Here is a 16,202-nt window from a genome sequence, read left to right on the forward strand (position 1 = left end):
TCGAAATTGCTTTGATACATTGGCTATGGCAGGCTACATCAAATGACTTTGAGCAAGAACAACTTCAGAGTGAATGTAATTCTTGTAATAATCTAGTTTAAAACTGTTCACAGTTCGAGTAAACTTAAGAGATTTATATTGTTTTCTGTTGAGTGGACCATAAATCTAATTGAAATAGCTGTTAGTATGTTTTGTCAGAATAATATTCTTTTTTTGAAAGGTTGGTGATGCCCGTCAACCAAAAAAACAAAGAAAAGTACAAATATATATTCCCTCCCACATCGAACATCTGGAATGGAATGGTTTTTGTTGTGCATCAGCTTCGGTTGGTGAATTTAGGATCTGGTTCCCCTCTTAATTGTTATTCCTAAAATGGTTTATATAGAAGTTGAAGGGATCAAAAGACAATGGAATTTGAGAATTAAATAAAGACACAATATCAATCATGGCATCCATAATCATGTTACAGAAACCTCACAATGGAGGAGAACTGCAGAGGTTGTATCATAAGGAACAAGAAGAAACATGGAATCAATAGAAGCATATATTCATCTAAAGAAAGAGAATAGAATAGGAGCATATATTAATAAATTAAAATTAATTAACTATTGTTTAAAATGATAAACCCTAATAAATTAAGCATGATCTAACTAGACAAGTGCCAACTACCACTTTTTTAGTACTCAAATATTTCTTTTCAATGATTCCATTCTATATAGGCCCAGATGCCAACTGTTTGGGAGAACATATCCGGCATCGTCAACTGATTCTAAGGAACACTGCAACATAAAAAGAGGGGGGAGCTTCTCGCTAATAGAAATATATGGCTTAACAGATAGGTTTTTTTTTTTTTTTTTCGCTTTCTAGTATTCATTGCTCTCATGTTGGATTGTTAGGGTTCTGAGTTTTGGAGCTTCTGTTCGTCCAAATTGGAAAGATGATAGAGAATAGGTAGTCTCATCAAAGTTATTCTAGCTATGTGGGATGGAGGAGGGATGGCTGGGGTTGATTAGAAGGAATCAATGCAGAGGAGACTTGTTTCAAGGAAGAAAGACTATAAAGTGGAAGGGCACTTTGACAGCATTCCTATCTAATATACTAAGTTGGGTCAGTGTTAACATTAATCATGATGGAGTCTAAAAGACTAACAGAGTTGTCGAGAACACAGTCATAATATGGCTACTTAATAATCAATTGAGTTAATTTTATGTTCTGTGTTTCAATATATGCACTTCCATACATATGTTATAACGAGGGATGGAAAGTACATTGGCACAATGATTTGTCCTGTTGGATAAGAAAAAAATTACAACTCGTATGTGTTTCAAGAAAGACCAAGACAATGATGATGAAAAGCTGTGCAACCAGTTAGGTTACATCCTTGTTGTAACTAATAGTTAGATTTTACCTTAAGAACTTCAGAACTAATATAGATCTAGAAAGTCCAGCATTTAGGTAACACAATTTATTTCTTTAGTTGGAGAGATTGTTTCAGGACAATGAGATAATCACCAAAACAAGATCAGATGCACTCATATACAGAAGTACTAGCAATTGTGAGTCAGTATTCTGTTAATTAAGGGAAGAAATAGAATTTCGTTCTCATCTTAATTAAGCTGGAATATAGTAATTTTGTTAAATTTATTGAGGATTCAAAGCAAAACTTGATTTCTTTCTTTGTCAATATCAGATAAAACGAGAGTTGAACTAGGGAGGAAAAGAGAAGGAGCTAAGACCAGTCCATGTGAGTAACAAAGATTACAACATCAAGGGCAGCAATCCAGGGCTAGTGAAAGGAGACCCTAAAATTATGCAGAAAAGAGTGAAAATAAAATAAAAAACAACAACTATACAAATTTACAATGCCCTTTGGAATTTAGCTTACCGTTGCAAGCAATGGTATAATACCCAACATAAACTTGAATGACATACATGTGTTTTCTATCATGTCTAGGAGTGAAAGAAGGCAAGAAGAGAAAGAGAATACTTAAGGATTATCCAAGAAAGAGAGAAGGGGGAAGAAGGAAGAGAGGATGTAATAAACTTTACGTAAAAACTATTCAGGAAAACAGGGATAGAGAAGTGAAAAAGAAGAAAAGGGACGGTTGCAGCATTGCAGCCTTCCACAGTTGCTTTAAGTTCAGTTCAAAGGACCTGAACTCGTTGGTTTCTGCAGTTTTTCCCATTCTGAGTCTGCCAGACAGTATATCATATACCTCGCTGGTTGATCTTCTTCTGCTCCACTGGCTTAGCTTTATTTTCACTTCTAAGCCAACGAGGGAAAGAGGGAAACTTTTAAAGCTCAACCTCTATCTGTCCTCGTTCTTGCCCATTTTTAATTCTAGGGTTTTCAACCTCGAAAAGGAACTTGTTCAGAACACTGCACGTGTAACCCAGAACCCAATGTTCATGTCTCCTCTCCCTCTCTCCTTCCATAAAGAACCCTAATAACTATCAAAAGCATAAGAAAGTAAGAAACCCTAAGCCCATACCCTGCATGTAAAGCTCCATGCCAAGTTCCCCACACTACTTAAATCTTCACTGAGAAGAACTCATCGTTCTCTCCAATAAATTTAATATAATACAACATAAACATAAATATTATCTTCTTCATGAATGGTTTGGATTTCAAAAACAAAGAATTAAGTATTTGGAGATGTATGGAAGTCATTGAGGGATTTCCAGATTGAAAAGGGTTTGAATTTCTGGAATGTGTAGCTTTGTAGAGACTGGTGGAGTCCTTGCCTTGATTTCCTACCAGTGCAAGTACAGTTTGGGTTCCTTTTTTTCCCTTTCTTTCTTGGGGGTTGGGGGAGAGAGTAGTTGAATCATGCAATGGAAGTGGAAGCACATAAATAAAAACTAATCTATGACAGAGAAAAAGCTAAAACATGCATGGAAAGACCTCCAAAACCATCGATTTCCTTCTGAAGAGCAAGAAGAATTATCAGACAAGTTACCAGAGCTGGAACAGGAGAAAGAGAAAACCCATCATTCGTTTTCCTTCGTTTGCTCCTCTCTTGTTATACCCTTTTGCTGCCGCTCTTCTTCTATGCTGTCTATCAGTTGGGAAAAATTAAAAACTAAAACTCACCAAGAATTCCTTCATTTGTACAGAGCTTCTTCAATTCAAAGGCAGATGAATCATCTGATCACTAAACCCCAAAAAAAAAACCAAAGATAAAAGGAAGGAAATGAAAATTCTAATCTCCAACAACCCAACTTCTCCTCAATCAGCTCCAATGCCTGAATGGGTTTGATCAATTCTTTTCTTGGTGAGAAGAAGAGGTAGAAGGAAAGATGAAACAAGTAGCTGGTGCTTCTCCTTCTCCTTCTTGTGTGTGTGTCAATAAGGAGGACGACCAGTAGCCCAGAAGGCCTCAGTTGGTAATTGACCAGAATTGAGAAGATTAGGTGGCAAGCCATGAAAAAGAGGTGTATTCTGGTCTTGCATCAACTGTTGCTGTTGTTGTTGATCTATCAGTCCTGATTCAAGGCCGCCGCTGGCCATAGGAAGCGGCGCCACCTCGTCATCTTCTAGCGGCAACCGCTCATAGGCGGCGTTGCAGAAGGATGCAGCCATAATTATGACTGGCCCAGATGCCAAAAGAGCTCCAACAACACTACCGCCAACCACCTGACCTTGCCCACCCGCCAGATATATAGTTAATCCGGTTGCCGCCGGTGGAGCTGGAGGTGGCAAGAATGACCCAGAAAGAGATAAGATTTCAAACCGTCCATGTAAGGTTACAACTGCACCGGGTGCCGCCGGTTGCCGGATTGTAACATTAGTTACAGTACCACTGCCACTTAAAATACAAACTCCTCTTTGCCGGCGCCGGGCAAATGTGGCGACGCTTTCACCAATATCACAACCATTTGCAATCTCCATCACATGTGCTCTTAGGGCATTTGCGCTATCTCTTGTTATGATGATTGGAGGCTTAGGTTTGTTCTTGGAACCAGCAGGTCTACCTCGAGGTCTTCTAGTGAATTCACCATCTCCACTTCCGGTACCAGATCCAAGACCCATTTCCTTTCCGTCGTTGCTGTCGTGTTCTTCATCGTTGTTTCCGTTGTTGTCTTCATGATTTTTCTTACCTTTCTTGAAGGCGCTGGTGCCGGTATGTTCGTCTTCGGAATTCAGATTTTGTTGGTGGTGTTGGAGTTGTTGCTGGAGGTGGAGATGTGGATGGTGTAGATGAAGACCTCTAGTATTGAAAGGAGGGGGAAGAGTAAGCCCATGTGCTGATGCAGTTACTGGATCCATTTTTCCTTCTTTCCTTCTCTATCTTCTTCTTCTTCTTCTTCTTAGATTGACACCCAGATGAGTAAAGAAGAAGACAAGTTCTGGGTTTCCTTCCTCTGTCTTGAATTTGGTCAATCAATTGCAGCAATCCTTCAGGAAAGAAAGGGAAAGTAAAAGAATTTGGTTAAAAGGAAGTGAATTTGTAGCTGAATCATCCATATTTGTTGTCTCTTTGAGCTAAGCTCTTGGTGGGTATGGTAGTTTTGGACATCTTTGTTGGTGTTGTTGAAGGTTTGGGAGATGGAGAGGGAGGAGATCAGTGTTTGATCTTCTTTTTTTTAGGTCATCGTTGGGTTAAGCTTAGGTCAATGGAAATGGATCCATTGATTGTTGGATTTGGGTAAAGACAGCGTGCATATAGGCGGTGGATGGGCCCACACCTTCTCTTCTCTCTCTCTCTCTCTCTTGTCTCCCCAGCTGACCATGTTCTCTTTCAATGTCTAACCCTATTATGAGTCCATCAAGTTGTTTTCTTCCTCCCTACTTCTCCTGGATATCCCTTCTGTTAGATAACAGATCGAAGAAACTCTTTTTCTTTCTCCCTGCGATTATTTTAAAGAAAAATTGGAAGCTACCCATTTCTCTTCTGTAGATTCTCTTTAAAGGGTCGTTTTAGATTTTACTTTTCATGATCATGAATAAGCAAATGTTACTTCAGTTTGGTAGATCACAGACGAAACAGTTGAAATTCTCTGATCTTGAACAACATTTCAACTCCTAACCAGCCCAGTTCCAGGAAACCTGCTTGGAAGAGGAACTACTAGAGCAGCTCTTCCAGTCTTTCTTTGTTTTTCGTTTCTGTTCCTATCTGTTATGTATCCCTCCCTCTGATTGTCTGAAGCTCGCTCACTCCTGCTTTTTAGGAGGAGGAAAGGAAACAGCAGCCGCATTCAATGACTAGAAAACACCACTGAAAAAACTTTTCTTTGCCATTTTCGTCACTTTCTCACCTTCTCAGATTAAGGGAAAATTTTGAAAGATACCGAAAAACCAAACGAGAGAGAGAGAGAGAGAGAGAGAGAGAGAGAGCGCCCGAGAATCGTGCCGGTCCCAAAGACAAGTTCTGAGTGTATGCAGCCTCATTGTAAGGGTCCGCTCCAAGTTCCAATGAGCTCCATCACGGCTGTCCTGCAAATTCTCTTTCATCCTCACGCGCAGATTTTTTTTTTTTTTTTTTTTTTTTTTGAAAAAAGTTTTCAAGTCTTATCTCCTATGACTTGGGGTGGAAGTTTTTTTTGTTCGATTTAGAAGATGTATTATAAAATCTTATCATTTTCAATCTTGAATTAAACACTTTGTTATGAAAATTCACTTAGACTTTGATACGTTTTGCTTAAACAAGACCCAATTGTCCAACTTTGAATATAGAATTCTTTAATAAATAAAAGGTCTTATGGGTAAGTTCTTATGATCAAAACTGATAGACAATAATCAATTTTATGTAGTTTTGATAAGATTGAATTAGTCTTCATATTGTATTTAGTTATATCCAATTTGACCAGATAAAAAAAATAGAGTTTTAAGAAGGTTTCAATGTTTCTTAAGGAACTCTTATTTGTCTGCTATATAGTTTGGATTGCTTTTATTTAGATTTTTCATGCATATATAAAAAAAAATACATAAAAAATACACATTCTATAATATTACCATTAGTTTTCAATTGTGACTCCAATTTTCATTTTCCTTTTTTGGGAACAAAATGGGGTTAAAGACCAGCCTCCATACTCACTTGAAGACTTTCTTCAAATATGGGAGAATATCCTGATAGAACATCCAAGAGCAGCTGAAGTCAATGGTGAACTTTGATATCCAATCAGTGGCTTTATTGACATCTCGTTCCACATGAATCAGACGAACGCATCCCACACCTTCTAGAATAGACGTAATTTAATCCACAAGGTGCATGTAATGTCCCTTATCAATGCAATCAGTGCTAAAAGTTCCGACGCTTTTAGAGAATCTGTCTTGAGATGCAGAGATAGTAAGCTTAAGTCGGTGGTTGTGTGCAAGATCTCTAGAATAACCACTAGCTTCGCTTCAAGCACTTGTCTTGACATAAAAATGAAAAGAATTCAATTGCAACGTAAAAACGTGAGTAAATTGGTCCTAAATACTCTTTGGAACCGAGTGGAAGAAGAGAGGAGATTGATTTTCGAAAGGGAATTTGATTGGATTTCAGGTTTGGTTTATCCGTGTGGTTGGTTGGTTGGACCGGATTGGTTTAATTAGGATTTCAAGTGAAATGATTCTGTTTGGTTGGATCTCCCCGTATGGACAACTGAAAAAAGATTTTAATCAAAATGATCGGAAAAGTAAGAATGCTCACGTGGATGATGCCAGTTGTGCTTGTCTGGACCCCACCTCGTTTGATTCAGACAAATAAGCTTTGGTTGTGAATTTCAGAAAAGCTGGTGCAGTGCATTGAGAAATTTGAGATCGAAAGGGGTTGTGCCGTATGCGCATTGCGCACTAACAAGTAACAAGTAACAATGTGAAAGTCAGAATGGTGGAGAAATCGAGGAAGAAAGCGCCGTCGCTTTCACATGAAGCGTACAGATTTCGTTACGGATTGCGACTTGCCAAGGCACATGACATGGACGATTCTGTTTACCGAAAACGACGGGGTTATAGTTATAATCTCAGGACCGTCCATGCTTAAACGCTAATATTCCACATTTGCCATCATTAACTTAATCTAACGGTTCAGATCCATCTCTCTTGTCTAATTCTAATAAGAGAGATATACTCTTGCAAGGTTAGTTGAGTAGTAAAGATCCATACTTCTCAGTGCAGAGGTCTTGGGTTTGATCATTATAGACGGTATTACAATTCCAGTATTAACAAAGCACCAGTAAAAAAAAAAAAAAAAAAAAAAAAAAAAGGAGATATACTTTTCAATCCAAGTCTCTCGTCAATACAAGTTTTGTAGAGTGATGAGGTACATATTTTTGAGTAAAGAGGTCATGGGTTTGACCCTTGCGACGACAAAGCTCCCTCTGAAGATGTAATCGAAGTACCCGGATGAACCTCTGAGACAAGATGACCCTTGCGGACTACAAAGCTCCCTTTAAAGATGTAATCGAGGTACCCGGATGAACCTCTGAGACAAGAGATATATACTCCTGCTAATGGTGGGTTAGTTGAGTGGTTAATTAAAAGTCTGAATTCCCATGAGGAGGTCTTGGGTTTGCATAACCTGATTTTTTTAGTGGAGAGGTTGTGCTTAGTAAAGAGGTTAATTATAGGTTTGATCTTTGCAAACGGATCGAGGTGCATATAAGCTGGTCCAGATGAACCTCAGGTCCTAAAATTAAAATTATAATTCGCAAAAGAGTGTTAATTTGGTATGGAGTTGATATTTAGTCTAGTATATATCAAAATTAATCTCATGTGATTATTTTTTCCTTTTTTTTTTTTTTTGGTAATCAATCTCATAGATTGCCATGTTGGTATCAAATGGCACAAATTAATATTTCATTTCATTATAATATCATATCTATTTAGTTTAGGATGGTTTTGATATTTCAATATGATATCAGTCCAAGATATATGCTTCATCATTTGTATCATTTTACTTGTATTGCAATATAATTTATTAAATAGTATAATTATGTGATATCAATATCGTCTTTAACATACTTATTCAGTATGGTATTCACGATTTCAAACTTGATGTACAATACACTATATATATGAATTGACACCCATAAGTAACACATGGGGATAAGATTTTTCAGTACTTCTCTTTACATGAATGATGAATGAGATACACGTTTTAGTTTCTTTTATTGTTAAATTAAAATATAAGAATTAATACGTGGACATCTTTCTAACAAGTAATTGCTGTCATTAAATTAATTCATATCTTCTATCTATCTCATGTCACCCAGCTGCTCCATTTACCACCTTTCATCACTACCACCCTTGCATCCATGCATGGTGGTTGCACCTTCTTCTTCTTTTATTACCACAACAATTGGGTATTCGAGAGAGAGAGAGAGAGAGAGAGAGAGAGAGAGAGAAGAGTGCTGCAACAGTGCAACAGAAGAGATATATAGGTGGTGGACGGTGACATGACTCCTCCACTCGTGTTAGCTGCTAATGAATCTGGTACAGGAGATGAAGCAGACTTGTGCAGATGGATTGAAGGCGAAATGTGAATGACGAGAGCCATGGAAAGCCAAGGCCAGACTCGATCATAGCACTCACCACACCATGGCGTGTACAGTAATGCGTGCTTTGTTAGAGGATATCTTGTTCCTCTGCTCTGTTTTCAATTAACATGTTTGTTTACAAGAAGAAATCCTCCAATTGGTCAAATCATTTCCAGGTCTTCAATCTAATCTAATCTAATCTAATTAATTAAAAACCAACCTCTTTAAACGCCTAGCTTTTTCAATGGTTAAGTATTGCATGGCAACAGAAAACCCATGACAATTCGTGGTCCACCAAAAAAAACAGTTGTGTTCACCGTTTGTTGGGTTCCACTCAAAATTAGAATGATAGAAATAAATCATAATCTCTTCAATAAGAATATCTCAACACAGAAATTCAGACACCCTAATTAATCTTATATGTGTTTCTCAAGTCATTGATATTCAAACTCTTGAATGAATTCATCATCCACGGATGTTGCTGTCTGCTCTCATCACACATGCTTAGAATCTCCTAGCTAGCCTGCCTGCTTCAGTACTGTTATATTATCAAAGAGAACTACTGTCATCTTCTTCCTAAATATTCATTTAAATATGCACGACTTAATTTGCAGGCCAGGTTCCTGATCAGCCATTTGACATAGAAATTGGAGCAGATAGGTTCTTGCCTTGAAGCATCAAAACCCAGAAAATTAAAAGCTTTAATTAGGTCATGGGTTAACGTTCCAACCTCTATCTTAGAATCCAAAATTTGTCCATCTAAATTAAACAACAGTTAATGAAAATTGACTCGTTTCTGGTGCTACTGTTGACATGGGAAGTTGCGTACCTCTTCAAGTAAAGGAACTGTATTCCTTTCAGAGAGAAAAGCTAGGGAGATCGATCCAATAGATGAAGGCTTCATAAATAATATCTTAATCCCCCCCCCCATTAACTTACTTAATCAATATCTCATTAAACAAATCAACCCATTACCATCTCCTTATAAACAATTATTTACTCTTGAATGATGAATCCAATTCTTGGACCACTTGAAAATTAAACAATTTATTAACAAGTACTAATCCATGTGACTGGCACTCATATGTGACCTCGAATCTGGAATAATTTTTCTTCATGTTTCCACTTTCTAAGAGGCCCTGGCTTTCCGCCCTAATGTTACTGTTCATCTGCTTTGGACCTCATCACCTAGCTTATCCTCCTGCAGGTTTGATCAGATTAAATTAAGTTAATTCAGAATTTTAACTTAAATTAATCCTGCTGCACCAGACATTTTCTATATTTTAGAACCTAAACAACCGACCGAGATGAGCTTTCCACGTGATTGATGGTGATCGATTTGGACTCTTATTCCTCATGCAAGCTTTCAAGCTTTCACATGTTTGCAGTAAAGTGATGAATTATGGAGGATGTGAACCCTTCATATATAAGATTCATTTTTAGTCAAACTAATTAAGATGCCGGGTTCCTTAATTCATGTTAGAACCACCCTTAATCCTCTCCAAGTCACACTAATTATACATTCAAATCATTCTCCCAGTAAGTTCATTAAATTGTTTCATATAATTCTAGATTTTTATATGAAAATTAAAAACTCAAATTTCTAGCTTAAAGTTTCATAGAGTAGAGAATTAAAAGAAAGAAAAGAAAATCATTTCCCACTTATTTGGAAGTTGCAGATTCGTATGCACCACTACTAGATTTCTGGATGAGAGAATTTTCATATTTTAGACTAGTTTAATTGACCATTCAGTAAATTTTCTTACTTTAAAAAAAAAATTAGAGATTTAATATTTTAAATTCTTTAAATTATGTACAAGTTCAATAGTACAGAACCCACCTGGAGATCCTTTTTAAAAAAAAATACAAATGCAACTGGTTTTCTTTAAGCTTGAAAAATTATTAATTTATCTACTTAATATGACTGAGAACTTAAATTAATTGTTTTTTTTATCTCAAAGAGCATAAATATTTTAACCAAACACAATCAACAAGAAGGAGAGGGCAATCAAGTATTACATGAAAGAATATGATTGCAACCAATATGTTTTAATGGTAAAGTAATGGTGAAAAGACATAAACTCAAGTTCCGAAAAAGAAAGCCTAGTTTGAACTGGATTTGGATAAGCTTACATAGGGATACAAAAACTATTAAATTCTCAAAAAGTCATGAAAAATTATCTAATAATACTTTAAAAATAAATATATTTGCACTTCGAGGTTTGAAGAAGAAAAATTGTTTTCCTAGATTCCTACTCTTTTTGTGTCATATTATTATCTAAATAATTTTTATTCATGTCTAAATCCAAATGGTGAAGCAAAAATGTTTGTTGTGATTAGGATTTTTATATCCTACTTTAAAGATAGATCTACACCAATTTATTTTGGTAGATAATCTAAATTATTTGATTTGGAAGATCTATGAGAGATCTTGGAGTTCATTATTGATCAATATGGGTGTACAAGTTCTCATTTTGACCTGATGAAACAACCCATTTATCCGATTAAAATCTATAAGTATGTATCCCGTATGTCCTCCTATAAGAGCATGTTAGATTTGAGATTTCTGCCTTGATGTTTTGATATAGAGTTTCAGCTGTGATGTCATTCTAGTAGAAATTCATTTTTATTTTTTGTTTTTTTTTTTTTTGTTTTTTTTTAATATAGTAGAAAGTTCTTGTGAATTTAGTTTACCAAATTGGTATATGAACCATATTAAATTTTTACGTTCTTTTATTTTATTTTTATTTTAATTCATAATTTTTTAGTAGGAACAAGGTTTTTCGTTCCTTCTTTTTCTCTTGTAAAATTAATGCGTAAACTTGAATCTCTTTCCTGTTTTTGGTTGATCGTCTCCTCCACCATTTACTGTTTTCGCACGCAACTCAGACATCCCTATCCAAAATTATTAATCAGAAAAAAGAAAAAAAGTATTAGAGTTGATGTGGAAGCAAGCTGAGAACTTACCATAGAGATGAGCTAGTGAAGTAAAGTCATGACAACATTAATCGGGATATTAGTCAAATTCTAAATCATAATAGTTAAAAATCAATGGCATCTTTTGTTAGTTCAGTTTAATTACTTTAATGAGTTACTTGACTGATCCTCTAGTTTATGATCAAACCTGAAAATTTCAAAAGAATCTCTAGCAAATGTAAGGTTACTTGTCAGAGACTAGTCAAATTATACGTAAGCTATCCTAAAATTTCAAATAAAAATTGCTCTGCTTCTACAAAATCACCGAATGACAATTGTATATTATCGGATTTGGACATATAATTTGTCACCTAGATTGATGATTAGACGATGACTATTTTACATTAGACTAACTACCAACCCCATTGGCAACTTAAGATACCATTTGGCATCATGGAGAGTTGAGTCTCTTCTACAAATAATTAGAAATTTGATTAAAGAAAACATAGATGTTGGTTTTGTAAAGTTTGATATAATCCGGCACAAAGGTGTAAACCAGTATAGTATCGATAATTTGGTATGGTATAGAAAATCTGTATTTAAAACCTAAATTGTCCAAATTTCGTATCTAACACTATATCTCGATATATATCAAATTGTATATTTTGATATGAAAATGGTATGTAAATGATATGATTATTATGCGAACGATACAAGAACAACAACAGAAAATGACATGTAAACCGTACGATACTGTTTCAACATGAAAATAGTGCAATTAGTTGAATTCGGTACATATCTGTGATATGACACATGAAACTGATATCAATCATATTTATCATGCATAATATATCATACCAAAACATATGCCGTTTTCTTAAACTATACATACAATATTATTTTCTGAAACAATCCAATATGATGTAATTTTTTTTTTGTAGTTCATTCCTCATTCAAAGCGAACTAAAGCGGAGGGTGAACATAACTCAACCAAACACTAAACATTCTTTCGGACTAAGATATCTGCCACTACATTGAATCTCAAACTTTTCCAAGAAGAACCAATATCATGGATGAGAAGCTCAAGAGATGTCGGTGGATGCCGATTTTTTTATGCATTTTTATATGACCGATATCGATTTCGATACACAATTTCAATACGAAATCGACACTCTTAATCATCAGACAGACAGAACCAAAAAATGGGAAAATGCCAGTTTTTATTTTCTTTTGTTTTTAATCTGTCTATGCCCTCTATGCCCCTCAAAAATTGTGGGCCCCACTTTTGTAGTCAACCAATCTGGGCCCACATAGATGTTGACGTTAGATCGTCTTAGTCCCATGGGATCTTTCAGAAGAGACAAATAGAAGACGTGAACTCAACTAATCTTATTAGAGAGTAGAGGGCAACCACCTTCCATTTTTTTTATTTTCGTGAAACAAAATTAATGAATTATCTAACTCAATAATGATAGAGAACACTTTCTACCAAAAAAAAAAAAAAAGAAGACATAGACAAGTCAAGTCAATCAAAACACCTTATGGTTTTAGATATCTGTACCATACCGGTTGTATCGCCCGATATAAAACCGATATTGGTACCTTTATTTAAGACCATGTTTTATTTATCCATAACTATCATTGCAAGGGCCCAAACCCAGTCCAATGAGCGTAGCCCATAATAGTTCAATATCACAAGTTTGGGCCGAGCCCAGGTGTTAAGCCTAACAAGAATATGGGTTGGGCCTTTATGCCCAAGCTAAGCCCATTAAAATGTGGGCTTGTAGAGACTTAAGCCCTTATAGATCCAAAGAAGAAAAGAGAAAAAAGCGACAACAGAGATTGAGGAAGAAATACAGTTTCGTCTTTTATCTTCAACTGCTTACGTTCTGTGCAGTTCAACATTCATGATCATTATCCATCTAACCAGACAAGCTATGGTGGATTCTTTCTCTCTCTCTCTCTCTCTCTCTCTCTCTTTCTCTCACACTAGAAAGAGTGGAATCCGATTACGATTCCATTGAAAGATGATTCGAGCCTGAAAAGGACAATAGAGAATTGTGTGCTTATTTCTGTGTGTGACCGGAATATTTGATTTGCTTATAATATGATAGGCCAGAAATAAAAGCTGAAGCCTGAATAAGTTTACCTTGTTAACATATTTATTTATGCTACCAAAAGAAAAAATATATATATATTCTTATTTATGTTTGAAATGATAACAGAAGTTACAAATGGTTGCCTCTCAAGTGATCGACCGAGGACCTCAGAGAGGTCAAGAATTAGAAGGCATCTGAATTTGCAAGTGGGTTTCATCAATCTGGGAGGAATTGGGTCTTCAACCTGCACACCCCATCATCATTGATCTAAATTCTTCAAAATCAACGCACCCGTCGCCATTTTTATCGACTCCTCTGATCATTAGAGAACATTCATGAAGACTGCACTTCTCATACCCCAAGCTCACGAACACACTCTGCAACTCTTTGGCTGATATGTACCCATTTCGATCAGAATCAAACATGAGAAAGGCATCTCTCAGGTCGTCTTCCTTGCCCATTGAACCAACTTCTCCTTCACCGCCGACAACGTCTAGGAACTCGTCTAAGTCGATGTAGCCATCACCATTACAATCCAGCTCTCTGATCATCCCTTCAGCTTCCCTGACTGCTGTCAACTTCTCATGGCCTAGGCACAGAAGCACTTCCCCAAGTTCTAAAGGAGATATCTTCCCATCTCCATTTGAATCTATGAGCTTGAATACTTGTTTCAGCTGGTTAGACGCTTCCATATTCGCAAAAGAGGAAGTAATCCAGTCGAAACTGGAAAACAGTCTTTTGGGTTTTCTTCCGTTGGATCTCTTTCCTCCATTCAAGGCTTTGAGTTGTCTAAGAAGGTTTCTAACCCATTTGGGTGGATGGCTTAAACAAAGCTTACAAGAAGAGAACATATTTGATAAAGGGGGAGAATGGAAGAGGTAAGCAGAGTTACAGACTTGCAGGGGAGGTGGTGATGGTTATAGCAGTGAGACTGGTAGGTGTGTAAATGATTGTTCTTCTTCTTTTTTTTTGGGTAAAAAATGATTGTTTCTGTATGACAAGAAGAGAATAAAATTATAGATGAAGAATAAGAAGAGGAATGGTGGAGATGCATGTGCTGTGGCTCTATTTGAGTATTTTTGTCATCTTATAATAATTCTAATGGGTATAAGGCCCTACACTATGATCAAGCTGTTCGCTTGATATAGGACCAATTAATGGACTCCCCTGATGTCCCAGTTCTCAACCTAGTAATATTTCGTCCCTGTGCAGGGTCTAAGAGTTGAAATTTCACCTCTTGGTTAGAGACAATTTTGAGTTAAGAGTGAAACACTATGGTTGTTTCATTGCCACCAGTGATCAAGGATTTGGGTCAAGAAACAGCTGCTCTTTGATTACACTGGAAAAACATTCCTGGTTTGGAGGCAGAGTTCATGTCTGAGTTTGAGCTACAGCCCCAGCTTTGGAGGTCATTTTTAAAGATGGAAATTTTTGGTAGTTTACTGGGACTCTGCAACTTGGGTTACAGGTGGGAACTTATTTATTGAGATAATTTCAAATTTACACTTTAAAAGGTTATGTTATCAGTAAGAAGAGGGAAGTTTGACTTGGTTTGGAAATGATATTAATTCCTGCTCAAGTGGCCAAAATCTGGATGCTAAGATTTGATTGTGTCCCAACTGACTTCTTCTTAAGGTAAAGATTCCATTCTTCATTAATAAACTATATTATAATTAGTTTACTTTGCTTTATAATCTTTTATATCTCATCTGTGATCTGGGTGATTGTTCTTTAGGATTCATTGTAGAATTGTAGTCTGGTACTGCTACCGTATCCGGATTGGATTTTTCAGACATATCTCATGTAGTGAAGTTTCAGGACCACCACTGATTAATGGATTTCGTTTGGCAGATTTGATCAGCAAACTGTGGTCTGATCTAAAAAAAAGGCCAAGATTTTCAGACAGTTGCATGGAAGGTGGTGGGAATCTCTAACTGTTGCTATATAAATATTTTATGTTCATTAAAGTAGAACATGTAAGAACAATCCTCTTAGTATAGGAAGTTTAGTAACCATGATCTATTTCTATAACACAATTAAGAACCTTAAGAGATTCTTGCTTAATAATATTAAGGGTAGATGAGCATTTAGGAGATAACCCATGATCTGTATTAAATTACTTGCTATCTTAATCAAATCATCCACATTAAGTTGATTGGGACCAAAGCACTTGCCTCTTCTAACCCAGGAAGGAATAAAGTAGCATTATCAAAATACATTATTGATAGAAGATTCAATCTGACGAGGACACATTCACATTCTGATTTATCATGATAAAGATGCTTTTTCATTAGAATTGACCTGAAAGGAAATATGGTTCCAGTTCAGAAATAGTTGGGTGACTTGGGTCAGGTTTATGAAGAACCAAGAGACTTGGTTAATGGTTTACAGAGTAGATAGTGACCCTAAGATTGGAAAGCGTGAAGCCAGAAAGGGCCATTTCCCATTTGCTTTACTTTTCCATCTGTCCATGATTGCTGAAGTTGCCATTTTGGACAAACGTTTTAGAGACAAAACAATTTATGCTTGTGATAAGCTTTAATGGTTGCGTGCACGGTTTCTCTTCTTGACGGGCTCTGGATATGAACTCCTTTTCATCGCTGCAGAGGCAATGGATAATGTTCATCTTCTGAGGTAGATTAAAGAAGTCAAACAAACAATCACAGAACACAATACAAGAAATTTAACTAGTTACATGCGAATTTTCAAACACCCCCCCCCCCC

General features: G+C 36.3%; 2 protein-coding genes across 2 annotated transcripts; both read right to left on the reverse strand.

Moving 5' to 3' along the window:
• Positions 1–3,076: 3,076 nt before the first annotated feature.
• LOC149013718 (AT-hook motif nuclear-localized protein 18-like) lies at positions 3,077–5,247 on the reverse strand. The gene has a single exon (XM_089159738.1). The coding sequence runs from the start codon at positions 4,268–4,270 to the stop codon at positions 3,347–3,349; it is 924 nt and encodes a 307-aa protein (XP_089015864.1). The 5' UTR covers positions 4,271–5,247; the 3' UTR covers positions 3,077–3,346.
• Positions 5,248–13,315: 8,068 nt separating this feature from the next.
• LOC149013719 (uncharacterized) lies at positions 13,316–14,694 on the reverse strand. The gene has a single exon (XM_089159230.1). The coding sequence runs from the start codon at positions 14,327–14,329 to the stop codon at positions 13,718–13,720; it is 612 nt and encodes a 203-aa protein (XP_089015356.1). The 5' UTR covers positions 14,330–14,694; the 3' UTR covers positions 13,316–13,717.
• Positions 14,695–16,202: the final 1,508 nt, after the last annotated feature.

The sequence above is a fragment of the Hakea prostrata genome, chromosome 6, assembly GCF_041222555.1.
Source record: "Hakea prostrata isolate BN-2017 chromosome 6, UWA_Hpros_2, whole genome shotgun sequence".
Classification (NCBI taxonomy): domain Eukaryota; kingdom Viridiplantae; phylum Streptophyta; class Magnoliopsida; order Proteales; family Proteaceae; genus Hakea; species Hakea prostrata.